Genomic DNA, 19,433 nt, shown 5'->3' with positions numbered 1-19,433 from the left:
AGCAACCTCCCACTGGGGGGAAAACACTATCAATACTCATATAGAACCCAAGGGGAGCATATGCCCAGTACTATGTTCCTAACTGGACTGGACTCTTATGACTCGTTTCTATCCAGCCCTTGGTAACCCAGGCTGTGTGCTGTAGACTCCCGAGACCTTAGACTCTGTCCTTTGGAGACACACAACATTCTACCAGAAGGATTCAATGTGGAGACCCCACTAAGTAAACAGGGCCGCTTTAAGGAACCGACATATTCCCTTGGACTTAGGGCTGAAATGCCCTTAAGTGTGAGAAGGAGCAGAAACCTCTAGCCCAAGGTCATGGAATGGGTGGTCTTTGGATGTTGGCTTGTAGCTTCTGCTTGGCGGGTGCCCGGGGAATGATGGCCCAGGGACATCACATCTTGACCATTTTAATGCCCTCCTGCTTCTGTATGGCATGCATTCGTCTGGTAGCCCTGGTCTGTCTTTGTGAAGAGTGCTATCGAAAGTTTTATCCCATCACCAACCCACATTGTTCTTGTAAATAATGCCTGGTTATGTAAGAAATGAATCTGTACAAGTCAACAATTAATTGCAGTCTGTAGTATTACAGTCTGAAGCCTGCCTATATTTGTATAGTTTCCTTTTCTGAACAGTGTTGTAAATTCTGTACCATTGGCTAAATTAATGGCAAGATCAATAGAAATATCTTGTGCCTCAGGGGGATGAAACATAATGTTCTCGATCATAAAATGATAATAATATCTCCAACGTGAACCAGAGACATATACAAATCATAGCTATCTGGTCACTTCTCCTCCACCTTCTGGTTGAAATCTATTATCTGTTCTTGTCAGTTTAAGAAATCATAGATATATGAATGGATTCTGGGATCACACTTAATTCTAGTCTCAATCTAAGAATAATTAGTTCTTATGACATCGATCTCCTCAGTATTCACCCTCCTAAAGAGAACACTGAAGTTGTGGATGCTATAGCAAGTGCGGTGAAGAAACCAGATGGCTATCAGAAAGAATAGAGTCTGGGGTCTTAAAGGCTCATCTTCAAATAAGCAGCCATCTAAGTGAGGCATCAGCTCCGTGTGGAAGAAACACACCAGCCTGTGTGATCCAAAGATTGTCCATGATAAAACCCAAATCCGAAGGAGGGACCAGTATCAAAACTTAAATTGCAAACATGTGGTTTGCAGAAGGCTATGGATGTGGGAGAAAGATGAGGCTTTCTACCCTCCTTGAGAGTGACAGTCTCAGAAAACCCACAGGAGCGGTTCTACTCCCTCCCATAGGGTCGCTATGAATCGGAATCAACTTCATGGCAGTGAGAGGTGAGAGAGAGAGAGAAATGGATGACAGGGGAAATCCCAAATCCATTTGCAGGGTCCCCACCTGGATGAAGCCTCCAGCAAATACTCTCTGGCCACAGTCAGGGCTGTGAACAGCCTTTCTCACCAAAAGAGTATCATAAAGTGGATGTGGCCAATGTAACCAGGTTAAAAGGGTCATGCTGTAACATTTGATCTCACTTTTGATCCATTTTAAAGCTGTTTCCTATTTTAATATTGTCCGCTTTCTTTTCGGTTGAGGTAGTTCTATATTTTGTTCAGTCATGGTTGTTGCGCTTTTTTGGGGTTCGGTTTTCATTTCCTATTTGTGTTTTGTACGGTTTCCTGTGCACAGCATCCAGATCTGCAGAGACAGTAACTGTATCAGTGATTGCCTCAGGGCCTGGTAGGGGAGGAGGCACGGGAATGGCCAGCTAGCAACAAGGACGACAAGGAAGAAGAAGAAAATGTCCCGAAATCGATGGTGGGGACGAGGGCACAACTCTTCCTAAGATGACGGAAGAGTGAGACGGTAGGTTGGAGGAAGCACGTGCCAATAAAACTATTGTAGACGATCAAAAGGGCAACACATGCCCAAGGACAGAGGGCTGGGAACTGAGGGGTACACAGGAAACCCTGAGAGGGAGTGGGACAAAAGTGGATACGAACTGCCGACTGTGAAACTCCCGTCTGCTCTATGCCCCTGCTCTTCAATCACAGCGGAGCGTTAGAGAAAGACAAGAAATGGTGGTGGGGACATAGTGGTCTTCCTGAAGAGACAGCTTCCCTCTGGGTCAGGGTCATGTGGTGTGGGGGTACCCAGCCCCCCACAACTAATCACAGCTTTGATAGGCACAATTGTATGGTTAAGATATATAAAAATCATAGTAAAATCATAGAGAAATGGGGAGATGGGAAAGAGAGGAAAATAAAGAAGCCGGACACATTTCATAATGGCATGCTCCCCTCAGCTCCTCTTGGTGGTACACGTGGAGGTGGGGGACACGCGGTCAGGAGAGAGAGCATCGTGAGGTTTTATTTCTAACCAAAGCTCATATATCTTGGGGGACATGCAAGCCCTCTGATTACAGATAACAATCTACGTCATAGGCAATACAAGCAAGGGGAGGTGGGTGTACACGCAATAGTACAGGAAGGGAATAGGGGTACATATGTGGCAAGATGGGTGGACCCTGGACTCAATATAGTAGCCTAACCTTGGTCATCCTTGAGCAGTCCTGGGCTTGCCTTCGGGCACTCCTTCAAGGGAAGATATCAGAAGGGAGTGGGCCCTACTTGAGGTGAGGCAGATTATAGTCTGGCTGCTCTAGATGGCTGATACCTTTAAGGAGAATAACCTCTGACCTACTTTCGTTGGCCTCCTAGTGTACAGTCACTTACCATGTGTAGCAGCAGCGTCTTGGGCTTGGCATCTATTTTGGGGACACAACTTGGGAGAAATCTTTCTATAAACCACAATGTGGGAGACAGTCATCTTGGGAGGGGCTGGTGGGAGAGTGTGCCAAGCAGCCCACTCAGAGTGATCCTCATGGGACAGGGCAGAACTGCCCCTGTGAGTTTCTCAGATTTAAGAAAATAGAAGGGCCTGTCTTTCTCCTGTGGAGCAAAGGGTGGTTTTGAACTGCTGGAGTAGAAGATCCAAGCCCAGCACATAACCACTATGCCACCAGGGCTCCTGTTCCAAGCAGGGGGTAGAGCTGAAAGGAGTGCCAGCACAGGGATCCAGGGCCAGGAGTCAGGGTGGAGCAGAGCGCGGGGAGGAGGAGGGACCTGTGGAAGTAAGCTGATCGGAAGACACAGGCCTTGCAGTGAACTTGGGTTTGGTTTGGGTTTTTTTTCCCTGATCAAAGTTGCAAACAAGGAAGAGCCCGGATCGCTCTACCTGTTGTGCGGGCAGAGTGTCCTGTAGGGGCCACGGAGCTGCAATGAGAAGCCCAGGTGTGAGACCAGACCCAGGCTCGACATATACGGAGGGTAGCTTCTGAGTGTCCTGGTCAATTGGCAGCAGGTGTAGAGAAAAAGCCGAGGTTTGAGGGCTATGCCTGAGACCCGGATCTGCTGGGCAGATGGGTTTCATGAGCACAGATCTAGGGAGCCCGCAGGAGGAGCGGGCGTGTGACGGCGACATCCCATGTGGCTAGAGAGAAGACATCTGGACACATAGGCCTGGCATGAGCCAGGGCACGCGGTGGGCCTCTGCACTGTACAGGGGGGATAGGCTTCCTCTGCCCCCACCCCTCCCAGCCCTGAAAGGCCCTATGACGCCCTGAGAACCCCCACTCCCACTTGTCACCAGGGTGTGCGTTCGCATGACACAGAGACCCCATCTTTGAAAGATCTAATTCAGCCACACAGGTCCCGTGCTCGACTCCTGCTTTCTGCTGCTTGTCTTCCAAAACACTACTGCCTGGAAGCAGGGGACAGTCCCAACTGACCTCTGACATTTGAACCCCACACCCCTGAATTCACAGTCCAAATCTCATGCACCTCTGTTCTCTGCATCCACACACTTCCCAATGCAGGGCTGGGACACACACACACACACACACACACACACACACACACACACACCCAAGGGGCTGAGGACGGTCCTGCTTGCTCGCTCAGCTGTGAGCAGAGCAGGCTCCGTGTGTGGCCTGTGGTCGAAGCCTGGCTGGCAGTCTGGTCAGCATTGAGTGAGCACGTCTTGGAGGGCGTTGTCCCCAAGGCTCTCCCTCTCTCTGGCCCCTGTGCTGAGACAGTGACCCTTGTCCTCCGTGTACCATCAAGGGAGTCTCTCTCAGATGGTCCTCAGATCTCAGGGGCTTGGGATAGCACAACCTCACGGCTTCGGGGCACAGATCCCCGGAGCCAGGCGGGTCGGGGGTCCTTCACACAGCCATCTGTCCAGTGAGCTCGTGCCACACCCAAGCATGCCACGCCTCGCCCTCTCGGGGCCCATCGGGTGCCATGGCGATCCCAGCACAGCCGGCCTCCCAGCCTGTAACCATGGGAATGAGCGAGCTCAGGCTGCAGCTGCTTATGCAACGCTGCAGAGGGAGACTTGGGGCGCCAGCACACCACCCCCCACCGCCCCCTCCACCCACTGCTACTGGAGAACAGCCCTGGCCCACTCCCCAGGGTGTGCATGCTCTAGGAGGACGCAGGATGCAGGGCAGGCTGTGCAGGCTCACCTGTCACACCCCAGGGAGTGGGGTGGCAGGTCAAAGTTTACACCATCCCTCTCGGTGGGTGGCAGAGCTGGCTTTGAGACCCAGGTTGGCACCCCATCTCTGGAAGGGACCCATTCAGGTTAGAGAGGCCTGGTGTGTCTGGTTGGTGGGGGGAGGGGGGTAGAGGAGGGAGATTCTGTTTGAAGGCTGGGAAGAAAGAAGGGGGTATAGAAAGGACTGCTGACACCAATGGTGGGGGGGCCAGTAAAGAGCTCCAGCCAGCTCTGGGGCCCAGATGGGTGGCATCCCCGAGAGGAGAGGTCTGCTGGCTGTGACCGCCCTGCAGCTGGAAGCTGGCCTCCCTGCGAGAGAGCGAGCAGGAGAGTAGGACAGACAGACAGAGAGGCAGTGCCCAAAGAGAGATAACCGCACAAAGAGAGCACAGAGGGAAGAGACAGAGCCCCTGTCAGGAAAACAACAACAGAACCCCAAACACCCACAAACACCTGTGGTTCCATGCTGGTTTCCACGCCTGGGTCTGCCCCAGAAGGCAGTCGATGATGGTTCCAGGCCTCGGGCCTCTGGGACCTCTGCCAAAGATGGGAGGGTGGGACCACCTGGGGCTTGCCCCACTGGAGGCACAGGCTCTGATCCTCTTGTCACCTGATCGGTGTTGTCCCCAGCCTCTCCTGGTCTTCCTGTCCCCCCAGTGACATGTCCTCACTCTGTGACAGGTCACCCACCTGCTCCCACTCCCCACCCCCCAACCCAAGCCCTCCTCCTTGCAATTGCCACCCTTCTCCTAGCCAAGCTGGCTGATGCCAGACGCCCTGGATTTTGGAGCCTGGCCGTGCCATCCTCCTCAGTCACCTTGCCCCTCACCCATCCTCCACACTCCGCATGCTTCCAGGGCTCCCAGGCCCACCTGGTTGACAGGTACCCAGGGCTCTGAGCAAAAGAACCCACCTCCTGGATCCCTCTAGCCCCTCTCCCCACTTCCCCTCACTGACAGCACCAGGACGGCTTTACTGTGGAGTCTGCCTCCGGTCCGTCCACTCCCCGGCACCCTCCCGCCTGCCTCAGCAGGAACACACTGGCCGGTGGGCGTTTTGGGGTCGCACTCAGTGGACACTTTTCAAGCCCCATCTTAAAAGACTGCTCAGCAGTATCCAAACCCTCCGCCAAATCTTCCCTTCTTGAACCGCTCTTTGTGGTTTCCCTCCCACCTCGCTGGCTGCTCCTTCTCAGCTGCCTTGGGGGGGAGGGGGCGGTCCTGCCTCGGCCTCACTTTGAGTTTTGAACTGCTGATCTCAGAGCTCTGCCCTGGGCCCTCTCCCCGGCTTCCCCAGGGGGGTCTCATTCGGGCCTCTATCCTCGGTCCCCAAACTCATGAAAAGCACTTACAGCGCAGGACTCCCTTTTCCTGCCAGCCTCTCCTTAGCACCCAACCCAACCCAAACGTAGCCACCTCGAAGGCCTGCTCTCCTCCAACATCTGTTCCTTTCCTAGAATTCCTTGTCTCCCCCACCTCTGTCCACTCTAGAAACCCGGGAACCTCTGGGAAGCCTCCCTTTCCTTTATTTCAAGCCTTCGTTCACCCTCAGATTCCTCGGACTCTGCCCAGACCGCGCAGACCCACCCTCACTCCCGAGTCCAAGCCTTCATCACGTGCCAGCCAGAGGGGCCATGCTGAAAGCGTCTCAGGATCTCACCACCCTCGAGACCAATCTGAAACTCCTGGATGGCCCAGGAGCTGGCCCCCCTCTCCTTGTGAAACCACTGTCAGGCCAGAGTCCCTTTCCGCTGCCTCCTTCACTTGCCAAGCTCCTTCCGGCCCCAAGGACTTTGCACATGCTGCTTCTCCAACCTTGGACAGGTGTCCACCTCTTCATTTGGCCAACTCACTATATAAACCTCCATTTAAACGTCCCTTCCTCTGGTAAGTTGTTTCTTGTCCCCCACCCCCCACCCCATACCCCTAGACCAGCGGTTTCTCCTCCTGTGGTCACAACCCCTTTGGGGGTCAAACGACCCTTTCACAGGGGTCACCCGATTCATGACAGTGGCAAAATTACAGTGATGAAGTAGCAATGAAAATCATTTTATGGTTGGGGGGTCACCACCGCATGAGGAACTATATTAAAGGTGGCGGCATTAGGGAGGTTGAGAACTGCTGCTCTAGACTAAGTTTTGCAGGAGCCCTGATGGCATACTGGATTCCACATGGGGCTGCAAACCGAAAGGTCAGGCGTTCGAAGCCACCAGCAGCCCCGTGGGAGGAAGGCGAGGCTTCCTGTTCCCATAGAGCATTCCAGCCTTGGAAGCCTGTACAGGCAGTTCTAGGGTGTCGCTGTGTGTCAGCATCCACTGGACGGCGCCACGCTGGGTTTGGAAATGAGGTCTGGTCCTCCAGATAGCTGTCCGCTCGGTGCTGCACATCTCCTTCCTGCACCTGCCACCGTGAGAAGCATGTGGTGATGTGAGTGGCCTGTTCGTCTTCCTGTCTCCAGCATCCCTCACGCGGCTGGCAGCCAGCGTTGTTTGAATGCCCTTCTTGTGTTGGAGGCACTTGCCACCCACAGTCTGAGCTCCCTCCCCAGGGTACAATCAGAACTAGCTTCCCTGGCCCTTTGCCACTAGGGGGAGGCTCATGCCCATGGCAATGAAGGTGATCTGCCGCCCATGGGACTGGCATGGGAAGAGGACTTAAGAGAAAGCCAATGTCAGCCAGAAGCGAAAATCTGACTTTATGGGAGAGTCAGGTGGTATGTCTGGCATTCCAGCAGCTGGGAACTAAAGTAGGGGGGTAGAAATGCATCCTAGTGGCCTCCTTGGAGTGGGGTGGGTGGCACCGCTCCTAGCTGTTTGCCTGTGGGTCTCAGCTCTGGTCCCCTAGGAAACCTGTATAGCACCTAACGCTCTCTAAGCTTCTGCTTTGCCCTGCCAGAGTGGACTCTGCTGCCTGCAACTGAGAGCCCTGACTGATATACGCCCCCCAACCAGCCTGGCAGCCCCCTTGAGGGGGAAGCACATTCCAGGGATTCACAGCTCTGTGTCCAGAGTCTAGCAAGGTGCCTACCAGCTAAGCACGCCCTTCATCAAGGCTTGTGACTTCTGCTGCTGCTAGCTGGCGCTGAGGTAGTCTCTCACACGGACAGAAGGATGGACCGTGCAGCCCTCGGCCACCCCTGCGATGGATGCAGGTGGGACGCCATCCACGGGTTTTCCCGCTGACCTCCAGAAGCAGATGGCCAGACCGTTCTTCCCAGTTGATCTTGGTGTGGCGGCTCCATTGAATCCCAGTCAGCATTAGCGCAACCCACAAGCCACCACTAACGGACAGGTAATGGCTGGGTGTCAGCCAGAAATTGAACAAGGGCCCCCACGTGGAAAGCAAAAAACAAAGTCTACCACAGAGCCGCCACTGTCTCGAGAAATGCTTTGCCTACGAGTGAGCGGGGCACCCAGCAGAACCCAGAGCCCCAACAAGGAAGGATGCCCTTGGGGTACCCTCAGAGAACAGAGTCTGGCTCTGTGCCCCCTGGACAGACCCTTCCCCCACCCCCACCGCCAGCATCCATCCCAGAGCCGAGGTCAGCCTGCCCAGCAGGCGGTAGGAGGACCATCCTGAACCATGGCCTGGGGGAGTCCTAGGATCTGCACTATCTGCCCAAGCCCCCTCCTCCAGGAAGGCTCCCCTGACTGCCCCTGCCCTCACCCTCACCTTCTCCTCCCAGCTCCCACTGCCCAGAGAGCTGAGCTGCACCTGGTCAACCTTACATTCGAGGTCAGGCTCCTCTCTAGGGGGACTTCCCCATGATCCAGGGAGCTCCCTGAGGACAGGGAATAGGCCCTTCACTCTTACCCTCCCTGGCCCTTTCTACAACTGGCCACAATAGGAGAGAGGTTGAGTCTTTTCCTTCTCTTTTCGAAGCTCTCCTTCCGGGTCCTGAGGGGGGGCTGGCAGGAATGGATGATGGGAAAGCCTGAGGCCCGGGGACATCTCCAGTCTGGTCAAAACCCTGCACCAACACCAAGGAGAGCCTCCGTTTCTATCTCTCCACCGCCACCCTTCTTCTCTCTGCTTCTAAGACTGATGTCTGAAGGGGCTTGGGGTTCAGAAGGCCCTGCTAGTCCCCAACCTCCAAGCCCCTCTTGTCCCATCCGTGGTGGCCAGACCAGCCAACAGCCCCTTCTTCTACCAGCCCCTTAGGCTCATGGTGCCCCAAGCCAAGCCCTGGGAGCCCGGTGTTTCTCTCCAGCATTCCCTGATCATCCAGGGATTGACCCAACCAGGGGTCTTGGCTGCAGTTAATCTGCCACCTGGTGGCTAAAAGGAGCATTGCTCCTCTCAATCCATTTCATTCACGGCAATCGGACGACCTTTCTGAACAGCCCTCAGTTACGAGGGCCAACTCCTTCCTGCTACAGCTAGATGGGGGAGCCGAGGCCTTGGGAGGGAAAGGGATTTCACAATCACATTAGTCAGCTCCCGGTTAAGAGATCTTCCCGGAAGGCCTCGTGACACCCTGTGTTAGTCTGGGTAGACTAGAGAAACTGTGTGTGAGAGAGTTTTATATCAAAGAGTAAGTACATATTAAGAAACCAGCCCAGTCCACTCCAGTTCAAGTCCATAAGTCTGATATTAACCCGTATGCCCGATACCAATCTATAAATTCCTCTTCAGACTCACACAACACATGCAATGATGCCAAACGCAGGAAGATCACAGGCCAGGGAAAGTCTGTGGATCCAGTGGCAGTAAAAGCATCTCAGTACTCACTGGCGTGGTCTCCACGTGGCTCCTCCAGCTCCAGGGCTCTGGTTCCATCAGCACAGCTCCGTGTGGCTTGTCCACAGGAATGTGGCCGAGCTTGTGGGTCTGGCCTCCAGCGAGCTATCTATCTCCATAGCACCTCCAAATGAGGTCATCAAGCTGCGACCTGATTGACAGGCTAAATCAACTCCACCCCTTCACTCTTAATAGTCTCAAATTGACACCAGATTATGTAACTACCACACACAGTGAAAGAAAGTAGAGAAGCAGCAAGAATGTGAGGTTCCCGTGGCTTTATGAAGAGCATCCTGGTGCTGCAGTGTTTGATGTGCTTAGCTGCTAACTGAAGGGTCAGCAGTTTAAAGCCACCAGCTGCTCTCTGGATGAAAGACAATACTTTGTGATCCCACAAAGCCGTACACCCTCAGAAACACAGAGGAGCAGTGTTCTTCTGTGTTTAGGGGTTGCTGTCAATCAAAATCGCCTCGAAGGCCACAGATTGGCTTGCTTTACAGAAGGAGTGGTTTAAATGCTTGGCTGACAATTAAAAGGGCAGTCGTTTGAACCCACTGGGAGAAAGATGACAGTGAAGAAACCCCACGAGGCAGTTCCATCCTGCCCTGCAGGGTGGTTAAGAGCTTCATGCCCGTTAAAGGGTGCATTGCAAGGGGAAGACTCCCATCCATCGGTGGGCAGTCCCCAGAGCTAGTGTCTCCTTTGGCCACTCCTACCCAACATCCAGAACCAGTGGCCACCGAGACGGTTCCCGCTCACAGCGCCCCCTGTGTTTCAGAGGAGGACTGCACTCCCTAGGGCAATGGGCAGGCCTTTCTTTCAAGGTGGCTCTGGGTGGTTTTGAACCACCAACCCGTAGGTTAGCAGCCAAGCTCACGCCATCCACCTCCAACCAGTGAAATGGACATTGAAATGGCTAAAGGCCACTCCTGGACTATCAAGCTGGCCACATTTTTTGTTTTTTGATTTAATGACCATAATGATATGGAGAAGCCATTATACAGTGCTTTGCAAGAGTACATTCGGTCAACTTTTCGGAGAAGTAATTCACCACTAGGTATTAAAAGACTTAAGGTGGAGGGTTAGTAAAAGAGTATTACTACTGGGTTCTACGTCAAACGTGCATGGGTTTATTCTCAACAAAGTGGTTTAAACATGTCTATGTAATCCCTGGATGGCTATTTAAAAAAAAAAAAAAGCATACTGCCACCAAGTCAATGCTAACTCACAGCGACCCCCCTGGGGTAACTGTTTACAGGAGTAGATAGCCCAGGTTTTCTCCCTCAGCTGCTGGTGGTTTCAAACTGCCAACCAAGAGGACCACAGCCCAGCACATAACCACTACACTACCAAGGCTCTTTGGATGGCTACACACTTGTCGTAGAGTTGTTCTCAGTCTTTGAGGAATTTCCAGCTCTTGGCAAGCCTATGGGACAGGATAGAATTGCCCCCGTGGGTTTCTAAAACTGTGACTCTTCATGGGAGGTTTTTTAAAAAACCAAAAAAACTAAGTAACTGCCATCAAGTGAATGCCAGCTCTTAGCGACCCTATAAGACAAAGTAGAGCTGCCCGTGAGTTTCTGAGACTGCAATGGTTTACAGGAGTGGGGAGCCCCAGCTTTCTCCTATTTAAGGCCGGAAGGCAGGCTCAAAACAGCGGCTCCCACGGGCGTCAGCTGGGCCATATAAATCCAAGTCAGAGCGGTCAGCTCCGAAGGTTATGGCGACTCGTTTCAGCGATGCCCACAGGGTCATCATCGTGGTAGATTTTCTCAAATGACACAGAATAAACAAGAGGGCATTGTCGGGAAGAAGCTCGAAGAGAATTGAGAACTGTGATGCGGATAAAAGGCCAAGGGAGTCGTGATCATCCTGCAAGAAGCAGTGACTGCCCCCCACCCCCACTTCTTACCGGGAACTCTCACTCCTCCACCCTACCTGCAGCTCTGGACGGGCCCCCCAGATGCCTTTCTGTTTCCAAAACTCAAATAAAAGAAATGGCCTTTGACTCCCTCAAGGTTGCCCAGCATGCCGTTTATGCTCACAGACTGGAGTCCATTCCAACCCAGAGAGACCCCATGTCAGCTCTCCTACCTGCGCACAACCTCACCTCTCCCCCACAGTGCGATGGGTGGGTTGGAACCACCAACCTTGCGGTTAGTGAACTACCGCTCAACACTTCACTCACAGAGCCACCAGGGCTCCTCTCACACTGACTCAGCCCAAAACCCAAACTCACCGCCATCGAGTCGATATTGACCCAGAGCAACCCTATAGGACAGGGTAGAACTGCCCCCATGGGTTTCTGAGACTGTAGCTCTTTACAGGACTACTGTGGCAGTTACATAATCTCATGTCAACTTGAGGAGAGGAGAGTGAAGGGGTGGAGTCTAGCCTGTCAATCAGGTCACCGCCTGATGATGCTTCCTTATGGGCGTGGCCTTCTCATGAGGATTCTGGGAACTTCCTCTCTTTCTCCCTACAGGTGGGCCACACACTCTGCTTTACCTTCCTGTTGAGGAACCACATTCAGAGCCAGAGGAGCATCATGCCAGCGCTGAGATACTTCTACTGCCACTGGATCCATAAGACTTTCCACCCTCTAACCTGTGATCTTTCTGCATTCGGCATCATTGCATGTGCTGTGTGAGTCTGAAGAGGAATCTATGGACTAGTTTTGGACATATGGGCTAATATTGCACTTATGGACTTGATCTGGACTGGGTTGGGATGTTTTCTCAATGTACAATTGCTCTTTGATATACCAGTCTCTCTTACACATACATGAGTGTCCCTGGATTTGTTTCTCTAGTCAACCTGGACTAACACAAGTAGAAAGCCTTGTCTTTCTTTTGTGGAGTGGCTGGTGGTTTTGAACTGCCAACCTAGCAGGTAGCAGCCTAATGACTACACCACCAGGGCTCTCTTGCTGTTTAAACAGGTGCGGATGGAAGAGGGCAGAATTCTTCCTCGGGGGTGGGTTAGAGATTGGGAACCACCCCCTTGAGAAGCATGTGCCTATGGAAGATAAGTCGAGAAACCGTCGCTTCACGTTTTGATATGTTTGTTTGATGCAAGTCTCTATGATTCTGTTGAAATCGATTCTGTCCAAACATCTTATGTGTACTGGCTGAACCATTTCAGTCCTAGGAGTCTCTCCTGAAGGGTGTGTTTGGTTTTTCTTTCCGAGATATGCATGAAGTATTGTTCACAAGGAAATTTCAGATCACAGCTATCTGTTAAAGACTTGGCAGAAATGTAGCAATTCACCCATAGAAGATTTGGGGGGAAATGACTAGCTAAATGAAGAATATTATCTAGACTATACAAATTACATAGCAGGAAAAAATGTTGTTGCAAGTCCGTTATAGCCACCGTCCATTTAAATAATAGCTTTAAATGAATGTAATTCACCTACCACCACATTCGCCCTTTCAGAGTGAAAGACTCCTCGCATTGTGCAGCCACGATCACCACCGCCTAATTTTAGAACACCCTGTCGCCCCCAAAAGAAACCTCGTACCCATTAGCAGTCATCCCCCACTTCCCCTCTCCCGCCCCCACTCACAGTCCCTGTCACCCACTTTCATGCTCTCTAGATTTACCTACTAATTCTGGACGTCTGATACCAGTGAAATCATACATTAGAGGACCCTCCGTCTGCGTTACGTTTTCAAGCCCCATGCATCTCGGAGCACGATTCGGACTCCGTTCCTCCTTACCACGAAGTACTAGTGCTGTTAGGAGCCTGTTCAAACAAGCTCAGCCGTTTGAAGCCACCAGCCCCTCCCCAGGGCAAGGCGAGAAGGTCTACTCCTGTCAAGGGTGACCCTCTCAGAAACCCACACAGGCAGTTCTCCGCTGCCCCGTGGGGGCTCGGAGTCGCATGGACTAGCGGCAGCGGGTTTGGTTGGGGATTGAGAGCATGTGATGGAGCCCCGGGGCTCTGTGAGTGAAGGGCTGAGCTCTGTGCGGGGATCTTACTATGGTTTTGTGTTTCCCTAACGACTCACGTCATCAAGCGTTTTCATGTGATGACAGGCCAGTTGGACCTCACGTATATGGAGTCCCCAAAAAACCAAATTGATAAAGATAGTGTGAGCTCAGCATACTTTAAAACTTAAGAGGGGGGGGGGGAAGGATTTGGGGAAACAACATACAAAACAATTCATGTCGCTTTCTTTGCAAGCCGAATGGCACAGTGTTTATGGATTGGGCTGCTAACCTCAAGGTCAGCAGTAGGAAACCACCAGCTGCCGATTCATGGAAAAAGGGCTTGCCTTTGACTCCCGTAAAGAGCTAGTCTTGGAAACCCGCATGGGCTGTTCTCACTGCCCTCCGGGGTCACTATGGGTCAGAATTGACTCGATGGCAGTGAGTGAGTTTGGATATTGGGGGGGGGGGGATGGATGTGGGTAATGCGATTACAGCTGATTTTTATTTCTAACCTTCTCGATGTCCTGTCTTAAATGTGAATTAGTCCCCTAAGTGGGACTTCACTACTAGCTGAAAGGTTGGTGGTTCAAACCTGCTCAGAAGTGCCTCAGAAGAGAGGCCCAGCAATCTGCTTCTGGAAGCTCACAGCCAGCAGAGACCCTCTGGGGCTAACAGTCTGGACCCCCTCTAGAGCCCATGGTCAGGAGAGGCCCTCTGGGGCTCAGGACCAGCGGAGACCCCCTGGAGTAGTAAGTGGTCCTACTCTGCACACCCAAGGTTGCCAAGAGTCAGAATCCACGTGACCGATGGTAGTGCGTTTGGGGTTTTTGGTTGTTTTCTTTGTAAATGTCTCCCCAATGCCCTGCAATGAATATGAATTAATTTTATGATCGGAGACTAAAGGAATAGTAAGATTTCCACACACTTTGACACTTGTCTGGCCAGGACATTCGTCTGGGCATCCTGGCCGGCCACCTGCTTGTGCCTGCTCTCGGGGGACATGTGTGAATGTCAAGAGGGAGACTCCGCGGCAGTCCCACCCCCAGGCCCACACCGGCAGCCTGATGCACCCACCTGGGAGAGGGGTGTCCCCAGGGCCTAGGAAAGGGAAGCTTTCCAAGGTCAGTGGAGAAGAGAAGGAGTCGTGGGGAGGGGAGGCCCCAGGGCGGGGTCTGAGCAAGGAAGTCGTACCTGCTAATCAGGCCTGATGGACAAGGGCTGGAGACGGAGACTGGAACTCATGAGTGTGGGGAAAGAAAACTAGTGTCATGAGGGGGGATGGCTTCCTGGAACCCAGGGAACAGAGCTGAGTTCTGCAGGGCTGTGGACAAAGAAAGAACCGGTTCCCCTCGAGTAGCTGTCAGTGCAGGACCCCACGCATCTTGTCATGACTTCAGAAGTAGATCACCAGGCCTTTCCCCCAAACCCACTCTGGGTCGGTTGGCAGCTGAATGTGTGACCCCTTTGCAAGACTCCCGCCTTCCCGTTGGCCAATCCCTGCTCAAGGACAGCAGCCAAGGCTGACCGTTGTCTCCTCTGCCAAGATTGAGGGCTGGGGGGAGGAGCATGGTGGAGCCTCACTTGGGTGGAATGGAGACCCAGGGCCAGGCAGCAGGTGAGGGCACAGGAGGGTGCACAGGAAGCGGGCGTAAGGACAAGACCTAGGAGAAGGGGATGAAGGGCCCAGCCTAGCAGCTTGAGAAAAGCCGGTGGAAAAGGCTAACTCACCCGTGCAGATGCTCCACCTGCCCGGAACCCACGGAGGGGTGCTCATTTGAACAAGCAGGAGGTACCGGTTTGCCCCTGGGGTAGTTCCATAATCTGGTGTCCATTTAGACTGAAGAGTGAAGGGGTGGAGTCTACCTGTCAATCAGGTTGCAGCTTGATGACCTCATTAGGAGGTGCAAAAGAGATAAATAGCTCAGCGGAGGCAGGACACACACACACACACACACACACACACACACACACACACACTCTCTCTCTCTCTCCCTGTGAGACATTCCTGTTGAGAAGACACATGGAGCTACTCTAGAGCCCTGGAACTGAAGGAGACTCCTGCCAGCGCTGAGATGCTTCCACCGCCACTGGATCCACAAGACTTCCCACCCACTGGCCTGTGATCTTCCCGCATTCAGCATCATTGCATGTGTTTCGTGAGTCTGAAGAGGACTTTATAGATTGGTATCACACATATGGGCTAATATCAGACTTATGGACTTGATGTGGACTGGGCTGGGATGTGGTCTCAGTATTCAATTGCTCTTCTATATAAAGACAGTTCTTATATACACATATGAGTCTCCCTGGATTTTTTTCTCTAGTCTACTCAGACTAACATAGCACCTATTTGCCTGGCAGACACCCAGAGGCTGGGGAAAGCCCGACGCTGGTGGGGCGGCAGGGTGGGGAGGACTCCTGAGCCACTGGTGGGAGTGTAGCCTCTGCTGTCATTCTGGAGAACAAGCTGTCTGTCACTGCTTCTCAAAGCAGAAACCAGAGTGACGGACGGATGACCCACCCAGGGCTTCTGCCTGCAGTGGGAGTGGGGTTCAGAGAGGTGCCCCTGAGGGCCCACCAGGGACCAGGCACAAGGTGGTCACCGCAGGGGTGGTGGCAGGAGGGTGAGACAGGATGGGAAACCCGTGGGTGATGCCACCACATGGTACCTTGCCCAGATGGGGGAGGAACCCGATGGGGGATCTCCTGAAAGCAAAGAGCCCAGGGACACAGGAGCCAGAGGATAAGGCAGAGGCCCAACACCATTTATGTACAAGGGAAATACAGCCCCCACAAACACACATCTTCCCCCGGGAACACATTGGAGTGGTTGTCCTGGGCAGGTGGGGAGGGAGAGCGGGGCTCAAAGATAATCCCAACAGAGTCAGACAAACTCATGGTCAGACTGTGGACAAATGCGGCAAACGTGTGATGAACCGAGGCTCTGGGTGGACAGGGCTCTGCACCTGAGGTCCCAGTGGAGGACGCAGAGCCTCTGGCAGTCACAGTCTGATAGTGACACCCCTGGGCTGTGGCCCCAGGCTGTGAGACACGGCATGGTGGCTCAGAGCTGCTCCTACACAGGGCTGGGCAGCAGCTTTTAGGGGGTTGGGGGGAGCTGAGGACTCTTGGGCATTTGGTGCCCTGGTGATGGCATAGTGGGTTACGTGTGAGGCAGCTAACTACAAAGTCAGCAGTTCGAAACCACCAGGCACTCCTCAGGCGAAAGGTGAGGCTGTCTATGCCCATGAAGAGTTGCCTTCGGGGAACACACAGGGGCAGTTTGACCCTGTCCTGCAGAGTCTCTAGGGGCTGGAGCCACTTGATGGCAGAAGGTGTGTTGGCGCTGCCCAAGAGGAATGCGGGCCCATCGCAGCTGCCCAGGCTCTGGTGTGGGCTCGGGCGGGCGGGCAGTGCCGTGTAAGAAGCCTAGCACACAGACGTCAGCACCTTCAGCCCCGAGCGGGAGGGCAGGGCCCATCGGGTGTGGGTCCTCCGTGCTGGCAGAAGCTCGGGGTCGTCACCATGCCACCATCTCGACAGCTCGGCCCGCACCTCCAAGGACAAAGGAGAGAATGTCAGAAAGGCCCCCCACCCCTTCTCAGGTGGGTCCCTGGGAGCGGGCGATGCAGGAGGCCCTCGGAGGTGAAACAGGTGAGACGCCACGGTCACTTCTTCCTCATTCCTGCGAGGGCTGCCGGTGGTCCCCATGGCTGGTTCTCCTACCTTAGCTTCTCCTTTGCCTGGGCACAGCAAAGATGTCTGTGAGCTAACTTCTTGTGTGTCCAGACAGACAGCTCCTCCTATCTGTCTGGTCAGACACACACCATCCCTGCTCTCGGTTTGAGCCCTGACACCCACCACACACACACACACACACACACACACACACACACACACGTGAACTTGGGCCCCTGGAAACTTGTCCAGGAGCATGGCCCCAGGGAGGAGGACTCCACTCTGCCTGAGGACTTACAGCTGATGACCGGAAGGGAAAGAGAAGCCACCCCAGGCAGGGGGTATGGTGGGGGTAGGGGTCTACATGCCTCCTCACACCCCCAAGGGCTGGGGGCAGTGTGGGCTCCTGGGCTGTGGCCCCAGAAAGCTGGGCTGGGACTGTGGTGACAGGTGAAAAGGGATGTCTCCATGGCCACCTAACCCCACAAACGGCCACCTTGAGAGGTAGGAAGCTCCCTGTCAGCAGAGGTGTGTAACCAGAACGCCTTTTCTGACTGAGCGCTTCACAGATCTCTGTGGAAGCCCCAGCCCCAGCCAGGCCTCCCGTGACACTCCAATGGGACAGGGGGGAGAGGGCGGGACAGATGGGAGTCAGAGAGCAGGGGTCTGGGCAGGGGTGGAGATGGCAAGTCAGTCCAGTAAGAGCTCCACTGCAGGACACAGAACATGCCGCCAACCCTCGGCCACCAGAGGGAGCCCGTGAGCCTGGCACCGGGAGTGGGCACAGAGCTAAATTCTCCTGCCAAAGATGCGCTCCCTACAGAACACGTCTGTCGGAAGGAAGAAGGCACATTGTCTTTCGGATGGGGTTTCAAATCACTCCTCATGGGTCCCTGCCACCATTCATAGTTCCACCTGAACACCATCGAGCCATCTGTCCTTGGGCGGTCCCTGCTCTCTGGGCCAGTTTCTTTGTGTCTCTCCTAGGGGCTCACTGTCAATTCCCTGGTTCGAGATCTCTCTCCACGGAGTCCTAGTGGTATCGTGGGTGTGCACTGGGCCGATAACCATAAGGCCAGAAGTTTGAAACTACGAGCTTCTCTATGGGAGAAAGACGAGGCTTTCTACTCCCGTACAAAGTTGCAGTCTCAGAAATCCACAGAGGCAGTCTTGCTCTGCCCTTAGAGGGTCGTCTTGAGTCAGACCTGACTCGATGGCGGTGAGATTGGTTTGGTTTTTTTTTTTAATCTTTCTCCAACATCATCCTCTCTGATTCTGCATAGACCTTTTGTCCCAGGGCCCTGTGCAAGGGGTCTTCAAAACGTTCTTGGGAAAGTGTCATTATCTTCCATCCCATTTTTCCATGAACTTCCCGGAGCTCCATTGGATCTTGAAGATCCCTGAAGCCTACACAGAGCTATTCTTTTTGGCGTGGCTGCATGTCTGAGGAGTGTTAATGATGCTATGGGTTAGGCATACGACTGCTAACCACAAGGTCAGCAGTTCAAACCCACCAGCTGTTCTGAGGGAGAAGGTGAGGCGGTCTGCTCCCCTAAAGAGTCTACCGTCTCAGAAACCCTATGCAGGGTCACCGTGAGTTCAGAGTTGATAGACAGCAGTGGGTTGAGGGTTTGTGTGTCTATCTCTGACTTTCTTCATCGCTTTGCTTCTGTTCTCTTTAAAAGTCTCCCCAAGTTCTCTCCCCATTCCTTCTGTTCCATTTTAGAAACAGAATCAGAGGGTCCATTTACCCTGATCCATAAAAGCACACACACCCCATCCCCAGTGAATGGGTAGTAGAACTTAGTTCATCCCAGAGTGGGCAGCAGGGATGGATCAAGTATGTCTATAGGAACCATTCAGGTCTGGCGTGATCCAGAAGCTCGGGCAGACTGTACACAATGGACCACAGGGGTCAGGTTTGGTTGGACTGGGGCCTACAGGGCCTGGTCAAGAGTGAGGGAGCCCGGGAGTGGCCGGGAAGGGTGGGCTTGCTGAGTAAGGAAGAGCTGGAGAGCCACCCACCTCTTGGTTGAGGAAGCAGTACAGGATGGCAACGATGAAGCCCTGTGGGACCAACGAGAACAGGCTCAATTAATCCAGCACTTTGCCCTGGCACCAAGCAGTCTGCAGTCTGTGTGCAGCCTCTCCTCCACTCACCTCCGGGCTTCAGCTTGGGTCAGGCCTACACAAAGGGGGGGAGATGCTGTCATCACTGACTATGTGCTAAGTATACTGTGATCATAGTAGAAAGTCTTCCAGGGAGATATGATTGGTCCCTTCTCCCTGGCCTTTTTTACATCTGCATCTCTCAGTAATGAACACAGAGCCTGGCACACATAATAGGTAAGAGCAGACAGAAGGATAGATGGATGGATGGATGGATGGATGGATGGATGGATGGATGGAAGGATGGATGGATGGGTGGATAGGTGGATGGGTAGGTGGACGTATGGATGGATGGATGGAAGGATGGATGGATGGGTGGATAGGTAGATGGGTAGGTGGACGTATGGATGGATGGATGGAT

The 19,433-nt window shown here is 53.4% G+C and overlaps 1 protein-coding gene across 1 annotated transcript in view; it reads right to left on the bottom strand.

The window, feature by feature from the left end:
* Window positions 1-16,654: 16,654 nt before the first annotated feature.
* Window positions 16,655-19,433, bottom strand: part of GHRHR (growth hormone releasing hormone receptor) — a 21,597-nt gene continuing 18,818 nt past the window's right edge. Inside the window, exons 12-13 of the mRNA XM_004702860.1 lie at window positions 18,929-18,970; window positions 16,655-16,780 (exon numbers count right to left, since the gene is read on the bottom strand). Coding sequence (XP_004702917.1) covers window positions 16,655-16,780; window positions 18,929-18,970 — 168 coding nt within the window. The remainder of the gene's footprint in view (window positions 16,781-18,928; window positions 18,971-19,433) is intronic.

Source organism: Echinops telfairi, unplaced genomic scaffold (assembly GCF_000313985.2).
Source record: "Echinops telfairi isolate 266 unplaced genomic scaffold, ASM31398v2 ScPeMD7_23;HRSCAF=83, whole genome shotgun sequence".
Lineage (NCBI taxonomy): Eukaryota > Metazoa > Chordata > Mammalia > Afrosoricida > Tenrecidae > Echinops > Echinops telfairi.
The sequence above is the reverse complement of the archived record's forward strand: the minus strand, read 5'-3'. Positions and strand labels throughout refer to the sequence as shown.